Source organism: Medicago sativa, chromosome 7, assembly GCF_051527215.1.
Source record: "Medicago sativa cultivar Bolivia chromosome 7, Bolivia_mono, whole genome shotgun sequence".
In the NCBI taxonomy this organism is placed as follows: Eukaryota; Viridiplantae; Streptophyta; class Magnoliopsida; order Fabales; family Fabaceae; genus Medicago; species Medicago sativa.
The window spans coordinates 88,649,439-88,673,188 of NC_140755.1; the positions used below are offsets into that span (position 1 = coordinate 88,649,439).

General features: G+C 32.6%; 2 protein-coding genes and 1 pseudogene across 5 annotated transcripts; 1 reads left to right on the forward strand and 2 right to left on the reverse strand.

Moving 5' to 3' along the window:
• Positions 1-4,917: 4,917 nt before the first annotated feature.
• LOC146909893 (uncharacterized) lies at positions 4,918-5,831 on the forward strand (annotated as a pseudogene).
• A 194-nt stretch (positions 5,832-6,025) lies between these two features.
• Positions 6,026-7,165, reverse strand: LOC146909894 (polygalacturonase inhibitor-like). The gene has a single exon (XM_085724342.1). It carries the CDS (start codon positions 7,111-7,113, stop codon positions 6,088-6,090), a length of 1,026 nt encoding a protein of 341 aa, XP_085580468.1. The 5' UTR covers positions 7,114-7,165; the 3' UTR covers positions 6,026-6,087.
• Positions 7,166-12,785: 5,620 nt separating this feature from the next.
• On the reverse strand, positions 12,786-19,510 carry LOC146909895 (bZIP transcription factor TGA10-like). 4 transcript variants are annotated; one of them, XM_085723048.1, is made up of 11 exons: positions 18,895-19,510; positions 18,665-18,765; positions 18,023-18,111; positions 17,851-17,922; positions 17,542-17,613; positions 17,309-17,368; positions 17,110-17,187; positions 16,953-17,025; positions 16,604-16,875; positions 15,516-15,755; positions 12,786-13,133 (listed from the first exon to the last, which is right to left on the reverse strand). In XM_085723048.1, the coding sequence occupies exons 1-11, from the start codon at positions 19,089-19,091 to the stop codon at positions 12,984-12,986; spliced, it is 1,404 nt and encodes a 467-aa protein (XP_085579174.1). In that variant the 5' UTR covers positions 19,092-19,510; the 3' UTR covers positions 12,786-12,983. The 4 variants fall into 4 exon arrangements, with proteins under 4 accessions (XP_085579174.1, XP_085579172.1, XP_085579173.1 ...); XM_085723046.1 differs by having other exon boundaries at positions 17,542-17,616; XM_085723047.1 differs by having other exon boundaries at positions 18,665-18,768.
• Between the last annotated feature and the right edge of the window lie 4,240 nt (positions 19,511-23,750).

The following is a 23,750-nucleotide window of genomic DNA, read 5'->3' on the forward strand; positions in this document are numbered from 1 at the left end:
ATGGAAGGGCATTTTAGTCATTTCCTTTGTCAAAATTTCTTTCAATCTTTTAAAAATTTGTTTAAGTCTTTTCAAGTAGTTTGAATAAGTCTCTGTTTCATTCTATGTCAAAGTCCAGTTCAAAATTTGCATTCGGAGTCATTTTGAGTCAGTCTTGCCCCCAGGGGCATTTTAGTCATTTCAAATGTCAAATCACTGTTTTAATTCTAAGATTGTCTCTGAGTCTTTTAACTTTGTTTGTATAGGCTCTTGCTTCATTTTCCTGTTAAAAATTCATTTTAAATTCGCATCTGAGTCATTTTTAGCCCCAGGGGCATTTTGGTCATTTCACACGAAATTTCGGCAGAGAGGTACTTTAAAGTACCTCATTTAGGCCATTGGTTCATTTTAGTCCGTTTTGTCAAATTTTAGACGTTGCACTTTACGTTTAGTCAAATTATCATTTTTTATTTTTATTTTTAGTTTTTTTCTAAAGTCCAAAGTGTCCAAAATTGCATTCAAGTCCCTTTTAGTTTTCTTTTTAGGCCTTAATTTCGCATTTTTGCATAAATGATCCTTTTTACCTCAATTTTTTTCTTTAAGTTTTTAAATTGCAATTAAGTCCTCTTTTCCATTTTGCAGTTTTGTCCCTTTAGTTTTTTTTAATTTGCAGAATAGTCCTCCAACTTTCAAAAATTGCAGAAAGGGTCCCAAGTCCAAATGCAGTCATTTTGTTCGAACCATAGTCCAAGTCCAGATGGCAGTTTTCTATTGGACCAGAAGCCACATGGCTCCCTATAAAAGGAGCATTTACTGCAATGTGTCAGCACACACCACACAATCGAAGCCAACTCATCCAAAAAACACAGTCACCATTCTCTTTTCACGCGCCACCATACCAGAGTCCTAACAAACTCTCTCCGTCGCTAAAACCACCGTAACCGTTTCCAATTCATCAAAAACACACACAAATCCACAAATTCATCACTGATTCTTGCCAGATTCATCAACAATTACACAAATTCAGCATGAATATTACAAGAACATAATCAAAACCATTCAATTCGAAGATTCTTTCAAGTTTTTTTTCGTATCTAGTTCTCAGTGGTTTTTCTGCGAAAAACCTCATCATCGAACGTTTTCTTCTTCCTCTTGCAATTCAAGCCCGTAGGCGATCACAAGACGAAGGTCTGAGAAGAGAAGAGAGGGAATCAAAAAACCAGTGAAATCACAGAGACGAAGGGTGAGAAGACAGAGAAGCTTCGATTTATTTTCGAAGTTTCGTTCAAAACATACCTCAGAGACGAAGAAGAAGCTTCAGTGCCTTTTCTCCTCTTTCTTTTGGTTCGTATCTCCAATTTTCAACAGGTATACTCAAGAACCCTCTCGTTTTCAAGTTTTAATCATCATCGAAGGTTCAAAGTAGAAAATAAACGGTGAATCTGAACAGATCGACAAGTTTTAAGACTTGTTTGTTCGAAAAAGTCCAAAAGATTTGAAAAATTTTCAAAGTCGAAATCCTAACGCATAGATCTAGGATGATTCACCGTTTATTTCGAAAGATTAAGTCCAGATTCGTGATCAGCATGTAAAATAACATAAGTTAGGGTTTAGATTCAAATAGATCGGAGAGATTTGAGTGTTGCCGGAATCTGGAATTCACGGCGGTGACTATGAAGATTCCGATGAATCTTCATCGTCTCCAGCCGTTTCATTCCAGAAACCGGCGGAGGAAGACGAAGAAGAGAGAAGAGAGAGGTGAGAGTTTCTCTCACTAGGATTAGTTTAGAGAGAGAGAGGCGTGTTGGAAATGAGACTGGACCGGTCTCATACCTTATATAAAGGCGTTGAACCGGTCCGGTTTGTTTCTGGTTTGGTTCCTTTTCATTTTAACCGTTAGATCTAGGTTTTGGAAACCCTGGATCAATCCAACGCCTCTGAGGCTCTTGGATGATCCAGACACATCCATGGGTTTGGGCTTGGGCTTAGTATCCTTGCAGAGTTCGTTTTTTTCTTTTATCTTTGCTATTTCCTATACCTTTTTTCACTCCCTGCACCTCTGTATATGCTCAAATTACTTGAAAAGTTCTACAAATTTTTGTACATGTTTTCGTTAATTTTTGTGATGTTTTTATGCATTTTGTTTACTTAAAATCTTGATGAAAAATGTTAGTGTATATTCTTGTTTCATTTCTTGTTTTTTATGCAAAATTCATGGAAAATTGTTTAGTTCTACTTCAAGTTCTTGATAATTGTTGGTGATACATATCACTTGAATTTTTATGCATTTATTGCTACTGTTTGTATTTGGTTTTGACTGCATGTGTGGGAATTATTCTTAATTGCTTGGTTTACAAGTCATGTTTGTAAATAAATAGTGTAAATATGCCTAAATTCACCTCAAAATGCAAAGCTTATCATATTGCTTCGATTCTCCTTCTAAAACCTGAATTTGTGCCTTTGGAAAATATGTTGAATTGTGAGAATTATAAGCCATATGATTCTTGTATTTTGTTTGTTTGAACTTTGGCTATATTTTGCATTGTTTTGGTTTTGTCTTGTGTTGATTTCTATTGCACTTGTTATGGTATCTTACTTGCTTTATCTTTACCATATTATATCTTGTGCTACTAACTCCTTTCATTTCATGTTTCATCATTTCATAAGCATCTTCATTTCATCCCATATTCATCTCTATTTCTTTCTTGCAACTTAATTTGTACCAAAGTTAGAATGTAAACATTTAGGAGTTTTTTGTAATATTTTCCTTTATGCACTTTTAATTTCTTGGCAAAGAGGCCATAGAATGTATCTAGGGTATGATGTAATGGACAATGGACTCTAATGATGTACACCGACACAAGCACCGACACATGCACACACATCACCATATAGCTAGAATATGCATGTTTAGATGTATGTTTAGGATTGTATGTTTAGATGAATGCCTAGGACTTATACTTAGAAAAAACCAATTTTCCAAACAAATATGAACAACTTCACTCAAATCTTTTCCAAATAAACCTTGGGATCCAATATCCCATTGTATTTTCTTTTCCATTTTCTTAACTAAACCTCAATGAACTCTAATCCTACTTTGGCCATATTTTGCAATTCACTAATTCAACCTCACTATTTCCTAATCTCATGCCCTTGAGGCCTCTTTCTATTCTTCAAACTCCATTTTCAAACTTAAAATCAACCAACAAAAACAAAAACATTTTTGAGAGAGAACTACGGTGGATTTGATCCCTTAAACGGGTACGTAGGCAAGGAACAAAATTCCTTCAATTCAACTAAAATAAAAATCCAAAAACATTCTTCTCCCTCCAATTCTTCACTTAGAAAATTTTTAGGTGTAAATAACATTTCAAAATAGCATTTAAAAATAAAGCGCACGCGTAGAAATTAAAGACGGTTCCTATAGGTTACTATAGTCGTTATGGGTGCCTAACACCTTCCCGTAGCGAAAACAACTCCCGGACCTCGATTCTCAAGGGTTTTGCTTACTTTTTCCCTTCCCAAGAAAAAATAAGATATCACCGGTTTAAAAGGTTCAAACGTAATCAATGTTTGACACCCGAAAACCAAGATAAAACAATCTCACATCTCCATCTTCCTCTTCATGCACATATCAAATGAGTGAATTAAACTCTACAGCCGCAAAGCCACTTCCCTTCTCCGACGTCATCTTTCCTATAGAAACACCATACCAACTCAAACAACATAACATATCTCCCTCCATTTCTTCTCCCTTTCTTCGTCTTCACTGGAGCAATCCTCCCTCTCTTCAAATCTTCGATCTTTGCAGAGTCGATTGCATCGAAGAAGTCATAAAACACAACCGACTACGATTTTTATTATAAAAAAAAAGTCTTCAGAATTTTTAATTAGTTGAATTTTTTTGAAAATCTAATTTTTCGTTTTTCGCATTAAATCTACATGAATTGGCGATCTTGAATTATTATTTTTTTTTTTTTGTAAATTATGTACCTAATATGTTTCATAAAATAGTCATGGCAAAAGACTATTTTGTTTGTCTTCACCGACCTAGGGTGTCGTATTGAGGAAGATGGAGATGTGGGAGAAAGAAGAATACAAAATTACTACATTCTTATCTTTAATTTGCAAATGGTCAAACATGAGAAAGCGTGTTCTGATAATCAACATGTTTTTATACCATTTGCTTTTGACATTTTTGGTTTCCTAGCACCAGAGGCTGTTGACCTTCTACTTAGAGTTCAAAAGGTCATGCATAGCAATGTCATGTCTCCTAGGTCAATGAATGTTGTGTTCTCGAGGATTGGTTTTGCCATCCAAAAAGTTCTAGCGGCGCAGCTTGTTGTCCGCTTGCCTTCTATTCAAGTGTAAATAATGATTTATAATTTTAATTTAAAGATAATGATATTTGTCAAACTCAAAAGGTACTTTTTAATAATACATACCTTCGTAAAAGTGAATGGATGTGCTATAATATTCTCATATTCATATTAGCTAGCTAATCGAAAAGTTTCATTTTCACATTAAACTCCATTCACTACACCTAAATTTGTCAACTAAAAAAAATTTCTTTAGGATCAAACACAAATCATAGATTCATCGATCAAATTCATTTGTTATTTTGAAACATTTTCAAATCAACATGTGTAGTTAATATTCTTTTGCATTCATGCAATCAATAATCATTAGCCATTTGATCAAATGATTCCAATATATTTTCACTTTATTTATTTTCGTAGCTAGTACTGTGGTGCCATATGGGGAATGGATTTCCTCCGGTCAAAATCCAATGGACAAAATTTCACTAGACTCTCATGTGACTGGAGAAGATCCAAACTCGTGACATATGTTACCATTTTCCAATAAAAATTACTCTACTTTTTTCGGACCATGCGATTCAAGTTCGGATGTCTATCCGAACTTGATACGGTGTCTGATATGTTCACTCGTGGTTGGGAGGTAGGAGGAGATGCGTGGAGATGGAGGAGACCGTTGTGGGTGTGGGAGGAGGAGATGGCGAGTGTTGTCTTTTACTTAATACTTTTATTGTGCATACTGATGTTTCTGACAGGTGGCAGTGGCTCCCGGATATTGGGGGAGGCTACACAGTGAGTAATGCATATCAGATTCTAACGTTTCAGGCTGCACCTATTATTACTGTGTCAGATGAGCTCGTTTGGCACAAGTATGTTCCTTTGAAGGTATCCATTCTTGCATGGCGATTGCTTCGAGACAGGCTGCCCACGAAAAACAATCTTTTGCGCCGTGGCATTGTTCAATCCGAGGAAAGCAGATGCGCCGGAGGGTGTGGTCTTGAGGAAACGGCACATCATTTGTTTCTTCATTGTGATTTTTTTGGTGGTCTTTGGCAGCATATAAGGAATTGGCTTGGCATTTCAGGTGTCGATCCTCTTACCATCCATGATCATTTTTATCAGTTTACTAATTATATAGGAGGGTCGATAAAGCGACGTACATTCATGCAGATGCTATGGCTTCTGTGTGTGTGGATAGTTTGGAACGAAAGAAATAATAGAATATTCAAGAATACTCATCTTAATATGATAGATATGTTAGAAAAGGTGAAGTATAATTCTTTGTGGTGGCTGAAAGCACATAAGGCCAATTTTGTTTATGGCACAAATAGATGGTGGTCGGACCCGTTACTTTGTTTGGGTATCGACTGATTTGTTTTTTGTAATTATACAGTGACTGCTTGTTCTTTGCGGTGACTTCTTTAGTACACCTTGTGCTAAAGAGGATTCATCGTTGTTATTAATATATTCCATTTTTGATTCTTCAAAAAAAAAAAAAAGTTCGGATGTCTATCCAACTTAGAAACGATAAGCTGAAAAATTTCATCATAAACTTTTGAAAACATTTGCTAAAAAAGAAATTGAAAAAATAATTTAGCTAAAAAATCAATTTTATCAAGCTAAGGTTTTTTGAAAAAAATATAATAAAAAAACAAGCTTAGATTAAACGAAATTAGAACAACAGCTCAACTTAACACAATTGAACATTGGGCATGGCAATGCAAACGATATCCAAATAAAAGTTTTTATTGAAACAACAGATATATTTTTTTAACTTAGCTAGCCTTCTTCATCACTTGCATTTAGGAAGAGGTGGTCCACACAAACCCTTGTTGTGAAGATAAGCATACACATCAAACCTATCCTGCAATCTTCCAGTCCCACCTTGAGGTATCTCACCAGATAACTTATTATAACTCACATTAAACTGCTGCAAATTCTCCACTTTCGTTAATGTAACTGGAATTTTCCCATAAATCTTGTTATGATTAATATCCAACCATATCAAACTCTCTTTAGGAAAATCAACCTTAGAAAAATCAAAAGACAACAAGTTCCTAGAAACATCAAGTATTTGCGTCCTTTTCTGGTTCCCGAAAAGCACGGAAGCATCGCCTTCAAGCTTGTTCCTCGACAAGTCTATTCTTTCAGGATCTATTTGGCCTAATGAAGCTGGAATGGGCCCAGAGAGCTGGTTGTGAGATAAGATGATATCTGGCCCGGGCTTTTTGAAAGAACCGAATGATTCTGGAATTGGGCCTGTGAGTTTGTTTCTGTCCAAGTGTAAAGACTCAAGGTTAGGTAGCTGAGAAAGGGAGCTCGGGATCGAGCCTGAGAGGTTGTTGGTGGAAAGGTGAAGAAGCTGGAGGTTTTTAAGCTGGGCCAAGAAAGGTGGTATCGGGCCTGAGACATTGGTGTATTCGATGAAAAGATACTTGAGTTTTGTGAGCTTGGCGATAGTGGGCTGGATTGGGCCCGTGAGTCTCGGGAGTTTGTGGAATTCAAGATTTTCGAGATAAGGGAGGTCACCGACTGAAGGGGGTATAGGGCCTGAGAGATTCGTGTCTGGGACGGAGGATTGCATAATGAGGGCAGTGATACGGTGTGTTACAAGGTCGCATTTGACGCAGTACCAGTCACAGCAATCTGTCTGTGGGTCCCATGAGGCTAGAAGATAAGGGTTGTTGAGTTCCTTCTTGATTCTGAGGAGCACCTTCTTGTCTTGTGGGTTGCATTTCTCAGAGAATGCAGCTGGGGAGAGTAGTAGGAAGGAGACGAAGCATAGAGCTATTGCAGCTCCACCCAACATGGATCCCATATTTTGTTGAATTTGAACGTTGAATGGTAAGGAGGTGTTTTGATTATTGATACTTATACTCCCTCCGGTCTCAAATATAAGAAAATATTCCCTTTTTAGGTTCATTGAGTAGTTAATGTATATAGTCTACATTGTAAAGCAGATACATTAATTATTCAATGAATCTAAAAAAGGAATCTTTTCTTATATTTGAGACCGGAGGGAGTATAAAAAGGGAATGGTTATGTTTACGTCAATTACGTATTTTTCTTTGTTCTAAATTGAAACTCATTTGTCTACATGGTCATTATGGGCTGTTGTCCTTCAACCTTGAAAAAGCGCAAGCAAATGATTCCTTTCATAAAGTGATCACGAGCTGTATTGTTCAACTTCAACTTGAATTATTGCGTGTGGCAGTGCCCCATTCCAATCACTTAGCTGTGCCGCAGAGCAGTTGTCCTACAATATACACTTTGATTTTGAATGTAGGTTGGAAAATGTTAACTAGTGCCCGTGTAAGTATCTTGAAATTTGTGTAGTCAAAGTTTAAAAAGTGTAAAGAATGATGTTTTGAATGCAAATATTTCATTTTTTGTTTCCATAACTAGTGCTCCGGAGGCACTAGTTAACAAGACCCGTATGTGTAATGACTAGTCACAATAGTTTTTTAATATATCAAAATTTTAAAATAGTTTTTGATGTGCGTTCTATTAATCAAAATAGTTCACGTGCTTAAAATAATCTTTCAATGTTCACAATAATTCTTTTCATACAAGGATTCAAATGAGAATAAGTAAGTATTTATAAGAACTGATATGATAATAATTAAGTAAATTGAAGGACTAATATGATAATATTAAGAGAAATGATATTTGAACATCCATTTGGTGACAACTTTTGTGACAAATTTCTCTCTCATACTCACATCATTTTTACTTTCTCTCTCTATTGCTTTGGTTTCTGTGCAAATACTTACTTTTTCTTCGTAAATTATGGTTGTCACATAAGTTGTCAACTAAATTGGTTGTTCAAATAACACTCCTCTAATATTAATGAAACATTTTAACATCAAGGACTATTTTACAAACTAAGTGCACAATCAACAATTATTTTGAAATTTTGATATACTAGTCATGACATATTCAAAGACCAAAGTGACTATTATCCCATATTTATATTGTGAGGAATTATTTAAACACATTTTTGCTAACACTTTCTTTAACATTAATTTTTTTATTGGATAAAATTTATGTTAGCACCGCACATTAAAAATTGATCGCACATAAAGTGATGAGATCCACCTAAATTTCATTAAACAAAAGACTGATTGTTAAAGATAGTGTGAAAAAGAGAATGTTCTTAACATTTCTCCCTATCATTTATGTATTTTTTTGTTGCTACAACTGCAATTTTTGGTTTATGCTACATTCGCGAGAAACTTTCTCACGACATATAACATTGTTGTTTCAAAACATACTATGGAACATCTCATTTATTTCTAGTATATGCACATGACAACCCAAGCAAGGGGAAAGAAAGTAAAGTTAAATATGTTTTTGGTCTCTCTAAATGTATAAAATTTTCATTTTAGTTCTTTTAAGTCAACTTACTTGTAAGAGTTTTCTATCGCCATTTATGGTCCCAACTTTTAAGTCAACTTACTTGTAGCCTTCATTATTTTGAATGAAATTTTGCATAAATGTATGGAATATTATTATAACAATCTCAAAAAAATTAGATTTTTTAAACAATACATGAATTAAATATAAATTTTTAAGCACTAAATACATAGAAATTCATATTTAGTTCTTGTTTTCTTAAAAAATTATGACTATTTTGGGAGAGATTCTTATAATATTATATACATTTTTAAAAAATATTCATTCAAAAATATGAAGACTACATATGAGTTGATTTAATAGTGGAGAACAAAAGTGGCAGTTGAAACCTTTTGAGGACCTAAAAGTCGAAGAAATTTTTTAAGGGACTATGAAACCTTCTCTAGACTAATAGTCAAAGAAAAATTTTAGCGGACTGAAACGAACAATTGATATATTTTCAGCTTTGCATCGTTTGTAATTGTTGCTTTTTCTCGCTTTTGTGTGTGTGTGTGTTTTTTTTTAATTTTAAAAAGTCTCGCTTTTGTGTTTTGGTTCATCGATTAATAATCTTTGTAAATTTAATTGATATTTGAAACTTAAATCGTATTTTAGTTTAGTTTAATTTTAGGTAATCTGGTTTTGGTTACTTTAATTTAGAAATAGCTGCTTGAAACTAATTGTTTGTCCGTATCGTTGATATGCTTGAAACTAATTCTCTCTAGTGATAGGAGAGTGCACTGGAATAACCACTCCATATTTTTCTAAAATTGACTTAGTCAAAATTATTAAATAATCATTCAATGGTGAAGATTGGCTGTATCCACTAAAAAATTCACCGGAGAGAATCCCGATCCGTTGATAGCTGTTGAAAAAGAGAAGTATTCACGTTGTAGGAAGAGAAAATGGAGTATAATTCGGTAGAATTCTGAACGGCATTTAATTACAGTTCTTTGAAACGGTAACTAATTGTCCTGGGTGATATTTAGGTTAGTTTAGGGTGTTAGAGAGTAAAGTAAAGATGGCTAAAAAGCAATTTTATTTATTTTTGGAACTACAAGAGGGATAGTTGATGTGGCTTGTTTACAAATCTGGGCCCAGTAGAAATTGAACGTTTTGAACAAGAAAATTACTCTTTAGGCACCTATGATTTGCTCACAACATCTCAAACTGACAAAAATGTTCCCAGTAGTAATTAACTACCATTCGCTGCTTAAACGTGATCCCATTATATTGCGGATTCTGAACCGGAAGCTTGTGATACCATGCAGAAAATGAAAAAAATGATGATATATTTCTTCAATGTTGTAATTACAATACAATAGTTATTCTATTTCCCTTCAAAAAAAAACAGTTATTCTATTTAAACAGAGAAAAATCTAGAGCTCAAGAGCTTACTAACGGACCACATACTAAAAAATAAAAGTAATTAAAAGTATTGCTATTTAGGATCTTTTATTATATATACAAATGAGAAGAATGAAGAAATGTCACAAGAAATTTGCAGAAGTAACAAACTCTAACGCTTTTCTCAATTGCAACAAACACTCATAGGTGGCACCGCTACTGAATAAAACTCAAATGCAAACTAAATTTAAATGTAAATGTACATTTGAGATTAAATTACTATATAAAAATACATTTAACCTATAAATAAAGTATTCCAGGTACCTATCTTATTCAAACTCTAATTAATGACAATTAGAGGCTAAACTTCTGTTATGATTTAGTTAAATACTTAGTAAAACTAAGTATATGAAAAATTGTCATGATCATATTACTTTTTATTTCAAACACAAGAATTTTGGGACGGATCTGGTGATTCTTGTTTTCCTAAATCTCGTTTTTTTTTTCTCGGGAGGGAGTATTAGAGATGGGACTTTTTAACTCGAATTTTGGCCAGATTACTGCGTTCGAAGTCTTGTTGAGAGCTGGTGCTCTTCTATCCCTGCGGGTTGATAGGTTTAAGACTTTTAGAAAGTTTTTTATGTTTAAACTGTCTGGTAATAAGATCATGAGAATGTCTCGTATACTATGATTTACTTTGTTATTTAGCCAAATCATAACACTGTTTACCTTTTTCTTTTTATGGAAGAACCTGATCAGAATGATCTAACAACCAATCAAGAATTGGCCGAATTCCCAAATAATTTGGAAAAACTAAACAAATGGGTTATCCCATCTGTTCCCTTAAACAAAATTTATAATTTTGGGATGTTCGAATTTAAATCTAGAATGGCTGTTAAGACCATTGAACAAAATGTTCGTATATCTAAAGATTCGCAGAATATCTTTTTGTTATGTAAAAAGGATTTAGAATCCTTTAAAGATTATAAATATATACATGTGGGGTTAATACAAATTGCTATTAAACCTCTAACTTTGCTTGGATTAAATACCAGTATCATGGCTTATGTTAGAGATGGGAGATGTAATAATTTTAAACAATCTTTAGCCGCTGTCATTGAGACAAGCTTGTGCCATGGTCCAGTATATTTTGACATAGCACCAAATTTAAGTTTATCTCTCTCAGATAAACATTTGTTTGAAGCTTTACAAATGAACATTCATACTAATGGATATGATTTTAAAGCTGGAAGTCAAATTATGATTGTTTGTTATAGAATTTATTTCAAGGTTTTGAATACCCTAAATCCCAAGGCTAAACAAATAAGTTTTCCTGGAACCACTACTTTGGTTTAAACTAATTTATTGACCTCTAAGGTTGCTACTAATAGATTGATAAAATGGGAAGAATTAGACTTTCCTGAAAATTGAAATCTTCCTCAAATTGTTGAGCCTGAACCTACGTTAAATAGAGAAGTTGAACAAATTGTTCAAACTACTGATGGAGACGTCGAAATTAGATTTACTCCTCAAAGAATTTGTAAAATACCTAGAAGTATATCTTCGCGTTATTCTTCAAATAATTTTTATTCGGCACCTAGTAATATTTCTAGAAAATCTTTTTCTGAAAATATCTCTAGAAAATCTTTTTCTGAGGCTTCATCCTCTAAGAACAAAGATGAATTAGAAACTGTTGATCACGTTTTTATAAGTGAAAATAAAATTCCTTATGGAGTTTATCAGACTAATAATAGTCAAAATGAACGTAAGACATCTCCTACGGAATCAGATTTCTAATAGTTATTTTTTATGGACCTTACACCAAACAGTATTTGGAGAAAATTCATCAATGATGAATTTATGCTTGACAAGTATTCTAATTTCAGAAATTGGTTTTTTAAAAAATTTTCCAAATGGGAAGTTAATCAATTTAAAGATGAGTATTATGACCATCTAAACAAAACGCAAAATTTTGTTCGATTTGTTGAATGGTTTATAACCTATTTTTTAAATAAAACTGAAAATGAGATTTTAACATTAAAATCTAGACCGTGGTTTATCCAAGGCCAAAAGGCTAATTATCAAATAACGTTGAATGAGTTAAACTCAATAATTAAATCTCAAAATTTTTCTAATGCCTATTTGACTAGGATAGGAGATCAATTGATATCTTTTGATAAAGACTTGTCTGATTTAAAAATTTTGGTTGAGAAAAAAGACATGTATATATATATATACATGGTATGTTCATTAAGGCTGTTCTGAATTTCAAGTAAAAGAAGTCTGTTTTGAATTTTTGGTACACATTTTTTTTTTTAATTGAAGGGTATACATATAATTATCACATTCTTGGTCAATGCATATATAGGAAGATAGGAACACTAAATAGCCGTTCGTATTAAAATACCTCGTTCCAATATGTGAAATTGACTGTTACAACTAACCTTGTAAGAATGGACCACCTAATTTACTCATTCACATTGATGGAATTAAAATAAAGGATAGTGTGCAATGGAAGAGATATATATATCATTTGAAAATAAGAATCAAAACTAAAGACTAAACCAACGTGTATCTGGTCTACATCAAGTGCATTAACTCAACAGCCTATGCATGCAACCTTTCAAGGCCAAATGGACTATTGAGTTCAATACAAGCTTCCCTTAATTGTTCACGATAAAGAAAAATGATTTCCAAAAAATTTAGGAAATTATTGCAGAAATTATTAAGAAGTAAAAAGATAAAGAGTTGTTATAATTCAATTCTATTATATAGTTATCTGTCTATATATTTGTACAGAGCTTAAGATTAAAAGGGACAGAGGGTGGTAACAAAGGGAGAGAAAAGAACATTAAATTTATAATGTTAAGAAAAATTAAAGAAGCTACAAATTAAGGACCATATATATATAGCTATAGTTAGCTTTAGGTGATGAGCCACTGAATGCTATTCTTGACGCGGTCGTGCCACCCACAGAGAACTCAATGCTCGCATACGATGGAAGTACTCAGCCATGGCAAGAAAACACCTTGCTGCTTGACGCGTCGTTAGGATCTGATTCAGACGATGAATGGTTTGGTGTCGTAGATTATCTGCCTGTAAGTTCAATTCAAATCACAATTACCGGTTATTTTCTTTTTTTAAACGACAAATATTAGTATGAACAGTATTATCTGGCCGTTGAATCGTCTAAAAAAATAAATAAATGCTAGTGAAAATTTGAGTCAACTCTATATTTTGCGGCTAGATTCTCTAGTGCTGCACAATTCCTTCCTATCACTACAGTGATCGATAATCTCAATTGTTAGATTAATCCAACCACAATTTGACTTGATCAGGGATGGAAACCCTAGAGGATAAGTACACATAATATAAATTTATATAGTAATATTTAGTTATTTGACAATGTATATGTTTGTGTGTGGAGGTGTGTTGAAAATTCCACCTTTTGCTTGTAGATTCAACTGAATATAAATAATGAAATTGCAAAGACACAGACAAAAAGAGGTTGGAGACGAAACTGTAACAAGACATTCTTTTCCCTTTCTACCTTTGAAAACAAGAATAATAAATAGTTATAGGAACATGATATAGGTTTTCTTAGTCAAATTTGGAACGTTAACCGAAATTTTGGTTATCTATAACACTAGCACTTCAACATATAAGGCAGTAGAGTATGTAAACGATTTTTCAAAGTACGTAAGGGGTAAATTAGAGACCTTATTTTTAATTAATATATAGATATAGACTACATGACATTCAGACTATTTTTTTTTTTTTTGAAAGAACATTCAGACTATTATTGTTCAACATATATGTATTATTTTCAAAGAGTGTGTGTGACTATTATTGTTCAATATATAGTGTGACTAAAAGTCCAACAAGGACAAATACTACAAATTGGTCAAACTATGACTGGCTGAGCTTATAGATTAACTTTATACTAATGTTCATATTCATAATCATTATCATTAGTATATATGGTCTACCTAATTAATATTCCTCTAGCTTTTGTTTCCCATTGTTCCGATCGGTTACTTACAATAGATTCAAAGATGTATAATTGGATTACTTGTAATAATAAAACCGCTACTAATATAGACATTGATAGAAGTCGGTGAACAACTTTTGGTGAGATGAAAACAACAAATTAACACATATGATATTGGTGAGGCCTAGGTTACCATTTCAAGAATTGTTAATGAAAATTACCCATAGTTAACAAACAAAATTTTGTATATTTGCTTGTGGGTAAAAATATCTTAAATGTTTATAAATGTGTTAGATAATTTGCTCATAATTCTTTTTTTTTTGTCAAGAGTTGCTCATAATTTTTCAAAGAACAACATATAAAAAAAATCACACTATATTGTGGTAGCTGGTGCATATTAACTACCATAAATTTCACAAAGAAAATTAGATCGTTTTACCATTGCTTTCAACTTAATTCAATTCAACTAATTAAATTCCAAAATCAGTCGATATTTTGATACCTAGAAGAAAACAAAATGATATGGCCAATTTGATTCAAAAATCTTGCATTATGATCTCACTCACTCAACCAAAAATCATATTAGACATGAGCAATATTATTCGTCCGTTTGTACTTTTAGTCAAAATTCAAAAAGGATGTTATGGGGAAGGGTCTATAAGTGCTGTCTTCAAGTCAAACGGTTATGACCATGACATCACATAGATATGGGGCTAGAGGGATAGTATCTTTTAATTAGGATTGTATCAGTGGGACCACTAATATTAACTTTCACGTGTATACTATCAATAGTATACACACTAGCAAACCTTAGAAATTCATCAATGTGAATAAAATGTTCATTCTAATAACAACATCCTCATAACCTTATAGCTAGGAAACCTTATTATGGTACCTTTGCTATGCTTTTTACGCCTATGTGTACTAACTAACTCTCTATCCAATCACTTTAAAAAATATATATACATATTTGTGATTTTGATTAATACATAAGCATCTAAATATGAGATTCAAATATTTTGAATGTATTTGTTTGTAGATTCCATGTAACTAACTTAAAGAGATAGATGGATGGAAGGAGTAGTTCATGGGGTTGTGTGGTAGGTTTCCCTACCCAAGGACAACAGATTCTTCTTCCTACCCAGTAGTACCCCCACGAAATCAGTTATGAAAACTTTGTCAAGTCATGGCCCTTATAGAGGGACCACAAAACTAATCAACCATGATATAGATAGCATGTCGCAAAATTCCATCCTAAAAATCACTAATATATACACATATAAACCAAATTCAACGTCCATGATTAACAATATCTATATGAATAGATATAACATCGTTTTCAGATTATATTATTTTTTTTTAGATGACAAAAGGAATACTATTATTTAATACTCTTTTTAATCTTACTTAATAATAGTCACCTATTCGCAAATACTATTATTTAAAAAAATTGAAGCATGTCAAATAGTCAAAGTAAGGTAATGTACCTCTCTCACGAAACTTTCAAGAGTGGAGAGTTTGTTCATGGCCCTTGCCATTTGGTCCATGTAGTTGGTCATATTGGGAGGATAGCTCAATGAATCTGATGTTATAGTTTCAGAAAGATTTTGATTGAGAGCCTCAAGTCCTTGAGAGAGAGCATCTTCTCCTTGTTGTGTAGATTGTTGCAATCCATATATGCCCATTATTTGTTGCTCGGTCAATGGTTCAATTTGACTCACAATGATCTAAAATGCACATAAAATAGAAACATAAAAATCACATTTGGACATAAAACTACAAATTATAACTTTATTAATTAGAATAAAAAATTGAATAAAACCACTTATAGTTCTCCTTATAACATTGAATTCAACAATTAAGCTAAATACTATAATACTTTTCAAATTACATAATGAGCATATCATAAAAGTTATTTGTATTTCAATACTAATACTATAAGCGGGAAAGTATGGTTGTCAAATCATACGATTCCATGCTTTGTGACTTACGAGAGGTTGTTTAAGTTTATTGATTAACTACAATAGAAAAGAGAGATGGGTATGTAAACAAAGACTCTATTCCCATAATTTCATTAACAATAAGGTCATGAAACTTAAAAAGAAGAAAAATGAGAGAAAAAGACTTGTGTTGTGCTACTTTCTTTTTCTTCACTAAATTTCTTAATCAATGTTATAAGGTATGGCTTTCATGAAGATGAAGCCTAACTCTACCGTACAATATGGAAAATCTTCATACTTTAGTTTTTCTTTCGTCATTTCATTGATGACATTAAATTCATAGTGAGCTCTTCTTTTTTATTTCTTTGGTATATAGCCCCACCGACAATACAAAGTTTATGAATTTATAACATCATCAACTCTCCTTTTGAATGACTATAACGTTACACCATTTCCCTCCCTATTCTTCGCATAAAAATTATCATAAAATTCACCAAAGTTCAACTAATATTGCAAAAAAAAGCATACGCGAAATTCAATAACTAGTTATTTGTCATGTACGTAGTTGTTAAATAATGTTAAGTCATGGCATGAATGACATGAACCTTTGGTTACTTAGAATAGTGTTATGCTACCTTAATGAGTTCAGAAGGTTTAAATCCACCAATCCACATGAAGCAACGTTCAATTGGGGTAACCCACATGCCAGAAACAAGATGAAATATATCTGCTTTTGCAACTAAGCTCTTTAGATGAGCTACTTGATCATATTGAGCCAAGAATTTGTCCACAAACATTCTAAGCTCATTCTCAGGAATGTGCTCATGAACTGCAGCTCTTAGTTCACATACTAAACGGTGGTGCTCCTCAAGCCACCTCGCATATTCCACGTCGAACATTGCAGCCTCTGAAATATTCATTTCAAATATTTATATAAGAGGTTAAATTGATTAAACATGCATTATAAGGGAAAAGAGATCACACCTGAGCTAATGGTATTCATAGAAGGAAGGCCTTGTTCTCCTCCCAACATTGCACCTCCACCAAAGAACATGCCCTAAAATGGAAATAACAATAAATCATGACATGTCCAGTTATTGCATTTTAGGTTACCATGAAGATATTTTTCTTGTTTTCTTACTTGATTTCTAGCATGATGTAGCTCCTGTTCCATCTGATTAAGTTTAATTCTGCTTGACTCAAGCTGCTGAATATATGCCTGAAAAAGAGTACAAATAAAATTATACATATATAGCTCATAAGTTACCATTGACAAAAAATGTAAAAAACACAACACAAATATGGAATTTAATTAATGATCTTCATTTGAATCCATTTACCTTTTTCCTAAGCCTGCTTTTTCTAGCTGCTTCTCTATTCTGAGCAAGTCTTCTCAGTATCTGTAAGTAGTTAAACATTTTAATTTAAAATTAAAAAAAATATTGTTAGCACTGATTGTCACCAAAAAGAATAAAAAAAAGTAACAAGATTGATAAAATGTGGATATGAAATGGGGAAAATAAAAAGATTATAGTTTTTTAACACAAAAAAAAAAAAAGATTAAAGAGTTAACCTTAGGATCTGGTGTTTTAGGTCCTTCATGTTCAGAACTTGAAGTTGGACCCTTGCCATGATTTTTCTCTCGCTGCTATAGTATAGTAAACGCATAGGTAGGTGATTAATTAGGATAAAGAAAATAATAATAATATCTAGCAATAATTGAGTAGCTTAATTAACTAGCTCAGAACTTCATATGCTTCAAAGATGCTACCAAACTCTTATTATTTTTTTGATGAACCAAACTCTTATAATTGTTTCTTTTCATTTTAATCATAAACTATTAATTAACATATTGGTTTAATATAATGATTTTTGTACGTGCCTTAACAGCTTTGGGTGGCTCTGATCCTCTCTTGGATCCACTTGTTTGCGGAGAAACTAACTCCATGCTAGCCTATAAAATAATTAATTAAAAAACCATTAATATGAAGTGTAACAAAATAAGAGAGTAGTGTGTAACACAATTCATCGTGAAATAATTATATTAATTACACCTTAGAATTGGACGATGATGGCTCTACATGCATAGGCTGAGAAGGAAAAATGTTGAGAGTTGGTGGCCTCATTCCTGATGTTGAATTTTCTGTGGAGACGCAAACATGTACCAAATTCAGCAACATTAAATAGTTATGTGTGTATAACATAAATATACATTTTTTTGTAGAAGTATAACATAAATATACTAATCAAGAGAGAAATGATAGAATGAATAAAGAGGGTCTATTTTTCAAAGGACAAAATGATTACGAGAGAATTCACAAATGAGAATTACAAGAAGAGTGAGTGTGATGCATTTCTACCTCTCTTCTCTTGTAAATATTTTGAGAATAGTATTAATAGAAAAATATAGAGAGAGAAATGAATAAATTTCCCTTTTTTAGAAAAAAGAAAGAAATTGAAAATAAAAATAAAAATGTGTATTCCATTTTTTCCACACTTTTGGTTTGTTTTGCTTTTCTGCAGAAAGGATCTGGTCAAAGGTAGTACCCTGCTGCAGATATGATTCTGCTGAACATGCTATTGGTGTGAAACAAAGAGATTCTCTATAACAAACCAAAAGTGAAAGGAAAAGAGTCCTTCTTTTTGAATTTCAAGCAAAACGTTATTGGGATTTGGAAGGAAAAAAAAAAACTCACGTTTTTGGTCTTGAACACTGGATGGGTCAGTTTGTCCATTAAGATAGAGAAAAAGGGCTTGATCCAATTCACCCAAATCATAAGCTCCCGAATCTTTATTTCTGCTGACATAGACAAAACAAAAAAAATTATAATAACAAAATAAACCAATTTTTTTTAACGTAAGACACAGTTAATTGTTCATCACTTCATCTCGATATATATACACATATACATAATTGAGAACTCACATGTAGTTTCCAAGGACAGAGGGTGATGAAGAAGATTGCATCATTCCAAAAGAAATTTGATTATCATGTATTGGATGATGATGATGTTGTTGTGGTTTATGTTGTTGATGATGAATTTGATGATGACGGTGTTGAGGTGGTGGGAGTGGTTCTAGTTGAGTAGTGGTTTGGTTTGGTTTTTCAACACTGGAAGCCATATATATATAACAAAAAAAGAACCTAAAAACTTTGTCTCTTACTCTTGTTTTTTAAGTAGTAGTAGTAAACTCTTTCGTAAGCTTCATGAATGATGAAACCGCCTTTTGTTTCTTCTACTTAAAATCATTTTCCTTTTTCCACGGGAGAAAAAGAAGAGAGAGTAAGAGAGTCGGTTGTGTACTTATAATCTAAGAGCTATAGATACAAAGAGAAGAGATAGAGATAGAGAGAGAATTGAATTGAATTCAATGCAACCAAGTAAAAGACAAGGTTTCTTTTCCTGTTATTACTCCTTTTATGAAACTTTCTCTCTCATATATGGCACTCAGAATTAGATGATTTTCTGCAAACAAATTACTAACTTAATTTTCTGATGATAAAGCGGTCCTCTTCAAATCTCTTTGTCACGAAAAACCATGGAAGAAGAACAAGAGAACATGTTTTTATTGATGTTTTTTTACGGAGGAAAAAAAAAAAAAAAAAAAGAGTTGTTTGACTTGTATAGGATTGAAAAATCACCTAAGAAAAGGTTCCTTGTGTAGGACTCTTATTCTACACTGAAATGACCAAAATGCCATCATTTATGTTCAACTCTTATATTTGGCATTTCATGCAAACTTACACGTATATATCAATAAAGAAGTCACAAGCACAATCCCAAATTCAAACAAAATTGATGAGAGGTCAAAAGTTCGAACCCAGGTAAAAGCGTTAATGTTAGTAAGATCATCATTGTCGGTTGAGTTAGACGTACAAGTCACAAAATTCATCTAGAATTGAAATTTACTTTAACATAAGCTTGAATGATTAAATAATTCATCTGTACCCACTGAAACTCCACAGAATGAGTACTTGAGAGTTTATCTACAATATATTTACAACATATGTATACCCTTGAAAGTATTTATTTTAATTAATTCATAATTATTAGAAATTGTGGTTGGACTTAATATAACTTTACAAAATCGGTTTGTGAGGTGAGGATTGCCCCCACTCATAAACACATGTTCATGCCATATTTTGTGGCTTTTGAGGTGAGGATTTCCCCCACTTATAAACACATGTTCATGCCATATTTTGTCTGTTGTGGGACCAGCACTATTGAGTTTGGTTCGTGGACATAAATGACGGGTGACCCGATAGCATAAACCCGATAGCAAGTGGCCCAATGGATCTTGGAGGAGGCTCTGATACCAACTTAGAAATCGTGGTTGGGCCTAACACAACCCCACAAAACCGGCTTGCGAGGTGGGGATGACCCCCATTTATAAACACATGTTCAGGCCATATTTTATGTGATGTGAGACTCTTTAATAATAATACATTATTTAGAAACCTTTTCAACAATTAATTAGAAGGGGAATTAGTCACTTTAGTCCCTGAATGGGGAACGATTCGTCAATTTAGTCCCTGAATGCAGATAAATTGCAAAATAGTCCCTGAATGTAGACTTTGTTAGTCAATTTAGTCCCTGAATGCAGACTCCGTTAGTCAATTTAGTCCCTGAATGTAAACTTCGTTAGTCACTTTAGTCCCTGAAATTGACCATGCAGGGACTGTTTTGCATATTATCTGCATTCAGGGACTAAATTGACGAATCGTTCCCCATTCAGGGACTAAAGTGACTAATTCCCCTAATTAGAAATATATTAAGCATGTGTCTCAGTTAGCAGTATTTTCTCTTATCATTATTTTAGGGTTACTGTTTAAGGCCAAAACAAGAATCAGCACGTTCTCATCAAATGAGATGATACCCTCCTCCTGAAGGGTATATCAAGGTTAATGTTGATAGTTCTTCTTTCAGAATCCCAGGTGTTGCAGGCTTTGGAGGCATTTTGAGTTATGATTTTGGAACTTGGGTTAGCTTAGAACCTTAGTCATAGAGATATTATTGTAGAGTCTAACTTCAAGTCAGCGTTAAACTTGATCATTCATGTCATACATAAGGATTTCTACCTTCGTGCAACTTTAATTTCCCTCATTAGGAAGTTCATCTCTCTTCCTTAGTTGGTTTTCTTAAATTATATTTTAAGATAAGGCAACGAGTGTACTCATTGGTTGATAAAGTTTGGTGTAAAGAATGTCGACATCATGAAGTTGTGGAATGACCAAAATGCCATCATTTATGTTCAACTCTGTATTTAGCATTTCATGCAAACTTACACGTACATATATCAATAAACGAAGTCATAATTGCAATCTCAAATTAAAACATAATTGAGAGGTCAAAAGTTCAAACCCGGATGAAAGCGTTTGTGTTAGTAAGATCAACATTGTCAATTGAGTTAGACTATACGCACCATAAGATTAATTTTAAATTGAAATTTACTTTAAAAAATTAAATAATAAAAAATGACATAAGCTTGAATGATTAAATAATTGATTTGTACCCAATAAACTCCATAGTATGAGTATTGGAGAGTTCATCTACAAGCTATTTGCAACATGTTGATAGCCTAGAAAGTATTTATTTTAAGGAAAATGTTAATGAGTGCCCCCGGGGTACTGGTTAAGGAAGCTAAAAGAAGAAAGTGAAAGTAAAAAAAGACAATTTTTAATCTTTTAATGCATTGATTACACAGCTTTCAAGATAAATAGTATTATATTTGCTTCCTTAACCAGTGACCCCGGGTCACTGATTAACAAGACCCTTATTTTAATTATTAAGCATGTGTCTTAATTAATAGTATTTTCTCTTATTATTCTTTTGTGGTTAGTGTTTTGGGTCAAAACAAGAATCACTATGTGTCTTGTTAAATGAGATGGCACCCTCCTACTGAAGGGTACATCAAGGTTAATGTTGATAGTTCTTCTGGAGCCATTTTGGAACTTGGATTTACTACTCTGAATGAGAAATGCTAGCAACACTCTCTTTTCAACACGCTCTCTCATACTCACTCTCTTATTGGTTTATATCATTATGGGTGTATACTTTGAAAATTGAACTCACACAAAATGATGGGACATACATTGATTTCATCCAATAAAAGAGTGAGTGTTAAAAAGAGTGTTGAAAAGTGTTGCCAGCATTCCTCACTCTGAATTTTGTGGTATCACATCTAATTTGCTTGGTGAACTCACATCAATTTGGAGAGGACTTATGTTGGCTTAGAACTTTAGTTATAGAGATGTTATTGTATAATCTGACTTCAAGTCAATGTTAGACTTGATCACTGATGTCCGACATAAATTTCCATCCTCATGCAACTTTAGTTTCCCTCATTAGGAAGTTCATCTCACTTCCTTTGGTTTGTTTTCTTAAATTATACTTTAAGAGAAGGCATCGAGTGTAGTCATTGATTGATCAAGTTTAGTGCAAAGAATATCAACATAATAATGTGGAATTTCCCTTCTATGGAGTTGGATCTCATCTTGCTTCATGACGACTCTGGGGTTTTTGGACAAGAGGTTGCTTAGTTTTTCTTTTTTCTATCTTTTTTTCCCCTCCGATTATAAAACATGTTTAATAAATATTTTTTTAATTAATTTTAGAGTTATACAAATTGTAAAAAACGAAGTCATTCCTGGCCAAATTTGACAAAACCAAGTACAACAAAAACTAATTTACGTACATAAAAGTGATAAAATTTACTATTATGGACAACTTATCAACATTTTTTTCTTTTTTATTGAAAACTTAAATGTCATTCTTTGATATAAAACTAAATAGCTAGCATATACAAAATGATATTAATTTTTTTTTTATCTATTAGTATCTTTTTTCTATTGAGAACAAAGGTTTGTATCTATACTATATATAAAGAAAACTACCCCTTTCAGCACACTTTTGGGTTGGAATTTTCTTTCTAAAAATACCCTTAATTTTAAATACAAATAGCCAATTATAAAATAACATGTGGATTAATAATCAATGTCACTAATCGTCATCGTTAACTTTCTTTTACCACCGTTAACAACAGATCAAACTCACAAAAAGTTTAAAAATTATATTTGCATTCTTTATGTCTCTTCTCATGAATTCAAATCGATCCAGAATTCATCATAGTACCCTTTGATCACATCTCATCACCTCTAAAAAATTAGAAAGTTCCAAGACTCACGAACTTGATTAATACTTCTGAAGCACCATTGAATGGAATATCTTTAAGGTACACTTCATGAATTGAATATCTTTCTGTTTTATCCTTAGAGCAATTTACTTTCCGCCAACATTATAATTCAAGCTTTGTTTTTACTTTTTTTTGTTACAAGAATGAATGAATCAGAATTTGAGAAAATCAAAGATGAACAATAATCACTTATGAAAAAAAATAATCCAAAGTTTATGTTTTTACCTGCTTCATTTCTCACGAGTCTATGAGTTTTTTTTTAATTTTTTTTAAACAAAAATAATAGTCGATGAGGATTGGACTATAAATCTAAAAATAAATTAGTAACAAACGTGAGCAAAAAATATTGTTAAAGATTGGACTTTAAATCCTCTAAAAAAAAGATTAGTAATAAACATGAGCAAAAAATAATGTTAAAGATTAGACTTTAAATCCTCTAATAAAAGATTAGTAACAAACTAAGCGAAAAATAATGTTAAAAATTGGACTTTAAATCCTTTGATAAAAATATTAGTAACAAACGTGAGCAAAATATTATGATTCAAAATCTTTTAAAAAAAAAATTGTTAGCACTATATTAAATGGACT

What these genes read in the sequence shown, in the direction of transcription:
- LOC146909895 (XM_085723045.1), bottom strand. Translation starts at nt 19,091, where the DNA reads ATGGCTTCCAGTGTTGAAAAACCAAACCAAACCACTACTCAACTAGAA. An exon ending in AGCCACCCAAAGCTGTTAAG is followed by an intron (nt 17,617 to 17,850) that starts GCACGTACAAAA and finishes ACTATACTATAG; the next exon opens with CAGCGAGAGAAAAATCATGG. An exon ending in AACCTTCTGAACTCATTAAG is followed by an intron (nt 15,756 to 16,603) that starts GTAGCATAACAC and finishes TGTGCATTTTAG; the next exon opens with ATCATTGTGAGTCAAATTGA.
- LOC146909894 (XM_085724342.1), bottom strand. Translation starts at nt 7,113, where the DNA reads ATGGGATCCATGTTGGGTGGAGCTGCAATAGCTCTATGCTTCGTCTCC.